General features: G+C 40.1%; 1 protein-coding gene across 2 annotated transcripts in view; it reads right to left on the reverse strand.

Moving 5' to 3' along the window:
- Positions 1 to 645: 645 nt before the first annotated feature.
- The window catches only part of WARS2 (tryptophanyl tRNA synthetase 2, mitochondrial), an 86,446-nt gene continuing 81,923 nt past the window's right edge, over positions 646 to 5,168 (reverse strand). The window contains exons 5-7 of one of the 2 annotated variants that reach the window (XR_003005891.1): positions 4,227 to 4,345; positions 2,026 to 2,770; positions 646 to 1,597 (exon numbers count right to left, since the gene is read on the reverse strand). Coding sequence is in view for 1 of the 2 variants with exons in the window: in XM_024764935.1 (XP_024620703.1) it covers positions 2,322 to 2,770; positions 4,227 to 4,345 (568 nt within the window). In the remaining variant the exon portion in view is untranslated. Of the gene's footprint in view, positions 2,771 to 4,226; positions 4,346 to 5,168 lie in introns of both variants that reach the window. The other variant, XM_024764935.1, reaches the window with a different exon arrangement.

A 5,168-nucleotide genomic window follows, 5' to 3' on the forward strand; every position in this document is an offset into this window, starting at 1 on the left:
CTGCATCAAGAAGGTTTCTTACAAAAAAATCCATACTTCATTAGGACTCTCTAGCCCATGTTCTGACATTATTTTGATAGATGTTTGTGAGGCACCTACAAAGGGCAAGATACCTCCACTGTATTTTGAGTGACAGTCTGTCAAGGTGGGTTTGAAGTATGGTTTGTCAGTAGGTGGAGCTACAGAGCACCAAGTTACCTGAGCATTATTACCACCAAGTGTTTTTCATTTCAACTCTCCACAAAACATACAGAAAAAAACAATTAAAATCACCTAGAAGGTAAGCCACAAGTTGGATTTCTCTCCAATTTTTCATCTCAATAAGAAGACTGTGCTGAGTCCTGTAAATGGCAAGTGGAAGGGGTGTAAAAACAAATCTAGGTTCTAGCCTTGGCTCTTTGATCAGCTTCCTGAGATCAAGGGACACCTCTCTCAATCATTATGGACTTGGATATTAGACTTGATGAGTCCTCAGGTCACTTTCATACAACAGGATTCTCACAAGCCAACCTCTTCTGTACAGGGATTTGCTCCTTAGAAGTTACCACAAGTCATCTGGTTTTCCTCCTCTGAGATTCTTTCCATGGTGCCTTTAGTTCTTCGGATGAAAGGTGTGGCAAGGGGGTAAAGAAAACACACGGACAGTTTGATAGATCCACCTTTAATTTAGTCATTTTCCAGTATTCATACTAGGGTTTCTTTGAAAGGAAAAAACCAACCAAACAACAAAAAAAAAGAGGCTTGCAGAAAATATGCCAAAGAAGCTCCTTAGAGCCCACTCTAGACAACCCATTCCAAGAAAAGATCCAAAAAGGGTCTTTTAATTTGGATTCTGGGATGCAGTGTTAGGTGTATTTACATCTGTTCTGATAAAAGGACCACTCTACTCTCTTCTCTTAGGAAATGCGTAAAAATTCTTTGCCCAACATGCTCGTCACTCATATATAAATGCTGACAATTGGCAAAAAACTTACAAGTAATTTCTGTTACAAAATCAATCAGGCCCTGGTGTGCTGAGTCACAATTATTTCCGCTTTCAGGTGTGGGAAAGGGATGTGCAGAGAAGGTAGTTTTTAGAGTGACTTGCTACTACTTAGACTGAGGTAAAGGTAAGATGAGAAGCTCCCGCTCACTGGGAAAAGCTGACTTGTCAGGCCAACTACTCTTGCAGTCGGGCAGAATATACTTTGAAGTGTCTCTGAAATAAGCATAGGAGACAGGACTTGGGACCGGCCTTGGGGATTCTGAGTAACAAATGTGACCAAGGTTGGCTGAATCCAGGTTTAAAGCTGGCAGCTAGTGGTTGACTTGCTGATATAAACAGTGTCAGTAGTTCAGGTCTTATATTTCCAGTACCCACTTTCAAAACAAGAATGCTTGTAGTCTCAAACATGTGGCTTCTGTGACTTCTGACTTCTGTGCTGATGAAAAAAGCACTATTCTTAGGAATAAGGAGTAAAGGTTTTGATCTTGGATTTGCTTCTTACTCACGGAGAGAGATTGTACAAGCTAACTGTACTCTCTAAGCTTCATGCTCCTCAGGTGTAAAACGGCAATTCCTCTCCTATAGATTTCACAGTGGGTTGGTGACATTAAACTGAGAGACAAATGCAAGGAAGTACTTATTAAGAACATAATGTATGGACTCGGGCTTTTGTACAATAAATAAATCAAGCTGAAATAATGCAACCTTCTCAGAAGGTCATACCATGTATCTCTGAATTTAAAAAACAAACAAAAAACCCAGATAATACTTGCTAGAACAGTCAGTGTGGTCTCTTGGGAAATAAATAGATTAAATACAATAAAGCAGGTACCATCTCAGTGACAAATGAATGATAATCATCAACCTATTTTTATGAGATCTGAACACAAATTGGTTCAAATGGCATCCCAAGGATTATAAGCCTAAAACTTCTACATATTACTTTTTAAAAGGGGTGGGATAGAGAAAGTGAGCACCTGTGACAGTAAGGACTTCAGAGAGACAAAAATGAAACACGCACTTGCCAAATTGCTACTTACCTCAATCACATTTGTGTGAATAAATGAGGCCGAGTGTGCCTCACATAACTGAGGATTCAGATAGCTATGCCTTCTTTGTTTGCTCTTTTTTTTTCCCCACAGAATTTCGCTGATGGGATTTAGAACATTGCTCTATTTGAAGGCTACAAATCATTATTCATCAAATGAAGCCAATGATCAGGTATACCAAATTGTGTGTCCCCAAACTATAATTGTTCACTTGTGAGGAAAGCTGCCTTAATAGGAGTGCGTGGACCACAAGATAGAAAAGACTTTTTGTGACTCGTTGAACCTTCCTATAGAAACCCCACCAATTTCTTCACCTCCTGGCACACGGGATATGCTAATTCTTTGGCTTTTGCTGACCCAGCTTGTAAAACCTTCTCTAAGTGGTCCTTGTTCGTCTTCAGTTTTTCAATTTCACTCTTAATTGGAGCAAATTTCTCAATCACAGCATCTGCCACCACCAGCTTGTAGCGAGCGGTGTCGATGCCAGCGCTGCGGCAGACCACCTCCTCCACAGGGAGCCCTGTCACTGCTGCATGGATGGCCACAAGGTTGGACACGCCCCCTCGGCTGGCTGGCTCGTAGGTGACCTCCGAGGTGAAGTCCGTCACAGCCTTGCGGAACTTCTGCACTATCTCCTCCGGGCTGTCTGTTATTCTGACAGTGGCCAGTTTATCAGGGTCTGATTTTGACATCTTGGCAGACGGATCTCGCAGGGATTTTACCTTCTTCATTGACGCTAGGTAAAAGCACCAACACACACGTACCAGAGACAAAAATCAAACAAAAAAACAAAACAATAAAACATCAATAGGAATGTCAGTGTCTAGATCTTAAAAAGTGCCAAGAACACCAAATAACTTTATTATTTTTATCTGATTATACTCATTGTAATAAATTAGCAATTTCTATAAGCATGAAAGTAAAGGTGTCTGAAACGTGTAGTAAAATGTTAATATTTTGATCATATTTTCATGCATCTGTTAATGCATATATAAACATAAAAACATATAATCTTACACAAATGAAATTGTATCAATAGTACTGTTTTTGCTGTGCATACCTATTAAAAAAAGTATTGTCTATTTCCTTCTTCTCTGCTCTTCCTTATTGGCTAATCACCCCCTGCCCTCAACCACTGCCCTTCCTACCCCCATGCCAGTTTTCACAACCTGCGGCATCTTTCCATTTCTTTACCCATGATTATATAAGTAATTACCAACACACACACACACACACACACACACACCCACACACACACACATGCAAGAGTGAGAGAAGTGACTTGTTTATTGCTCTGATAGAATCAAGATGTTAAGCTGTGCTTCATAAAACCTGTGTTATTAATAATTGCCTAATTTATGGCTATTACAGAAACATATAAAGTTGAAATAGGTAAAATAACAATTAGCCAAAGCATTAAAATAGTCCCCATTGCTAAAAGAAGGTTGATTTCAATGCATGGGGTGCCCTGAATTTATTTGTGTGAACTGTTGGAATAACTTAGTAATTTATATCCACCTTATGTTTCTAAATTGACACTAGGCACATGCTATACTCTTTGAAATGCAGCCACCTTAATAAAGATGGGCAGAGCTTAGGTTCAGTGATCTCCGCCCCTGCCACAAGTTTACACTGCTACCAAAATGTTGATAGAGATTTACAGCATTTTTTTCTCGAGAAGATTCCAGACGAGCATAGCCTTGCAAGCAGATGAGGTTTTGGATTCAGTAGGTAGATTGTACATTCTATCTCAGTTGTATATTTAAGAAGGCAAAGTGCGAGGATGATCAATGCCCTCTTGTTTTATCTAGATTATGATCCAGCAGTTCTTACTCTTATGACTTTTGTTCTACTGTGAATAGAGAAGGCAAGGTCAGCTGGCTTTGGAACCAGAAGAGCTCAATGTAGGGCCCAGCTTTGCCACCGCGACTTGGATACAAAGTCAGGCTTGCCAAATTTGTATTTTCTAGTCTCTCCCATACTTTTCAAAATTTTGGTTATTTTAGTCAATAATCCAATGAGGTCTACTAGTCCTACATTACAGAAAAAGATGGGATTCTCATTATAAATCCTGAAATCTGTGCACGACGAAGCCAAGTTTAGTCCCAAGAAAGTTCCAAGCTTCTCAGTCCGTTATCCAATCCTCTCTTCAAAATGCATCCTGATTTAAAAATTGTATGTTTGTTACTTACTCAGAATGGACCTGGGTACTGGGAAGAACTCCCCGTACTTCTTGTTAAACCCCTGTGCTAGATCCTGAACTAGCTCCATGTGCTGGACTTGATCCTCCCCAACAGGAACGTGTGTGGACCTTTAATAAAAGACAGACAGAGACACTCAGCAAGGCTCCTGCTTATACTAAAATGGTATTGCAAGCAGCTGCATTTCCCATGCCTATTTCACTGCTCATGTTCAACAAGTGTTCACCAGCTACGGAGGGAGTGTTGAGACCCAAGTCTTTATCTGTGTATCAGACAAATGGCAAGGAGACATTTGTCTACTCTAGTTCTGTTTCTTCCATAGCAGAAGAATACAGCCTTCAACAGCAGGGTGACAGGATCTTGCTGGGAGGGAGGAATGGTATCTTATATAGCATATGTTCCAAGCCTAAGTGTATTTTAAACCACTCCTCTTTCCCTCACCTGGTTAGCACATATTATCCTAGCTTTGACCAGATGCTTTTTACTTCAGAGCTTGCACTCACACTTGAAAGACACTCCAGCCCGCTCTTCAAATCAAAGATGGCAGAAAGCTCTTTGGGCAAGAGTTTTCCTTCCCTGTCACACAGCGAGTAACTCAAGATCTTTTTGGAATATGCTCTTTCGTTTTCAAGTAAATTGTAATCACAGAACAATTAATATACTTCAGGGAACTTAAATGAACAACATCTATTAGTACAGTGTTGATGGATCTCCAAAACAATGTTGAATGAAAAAAGCAAGTCGCAGAAGACATGTAGAGTACATGAACATTTCTCTTCAAAGTACATATGACAATATTATATATTGTTTATAGATGCATACATAAGTATAAAAACATACTGGAAGCTCCTCTACAAATTCATGATCATAGCTGCCTCTAAAGAAGGAAAGAGAGGGCTTCCCTGGTGGCGCAGTGGTTGAGAGTCCGCCTGC

Source organism: Neophocaena asiaeorientalis, unplaced genomic scaffold (assembly GCF_003031525.2).
Source record: "Neophocaena asiaeorientalis asiaeorientalis breed wild unplaced genomic scaffold, Neophocaena_asiaeorientalis_V1.1 scaffold62, whole genome shotgun sequence".
NCBI classification, from domain to species: domain Eukaryota; kingdom Metazoa; phylum Chordata; class Mammalia; order Artiodactyla; family Phocoenidae; genus Neophocaena; species Neophocaena asiaeorientalis.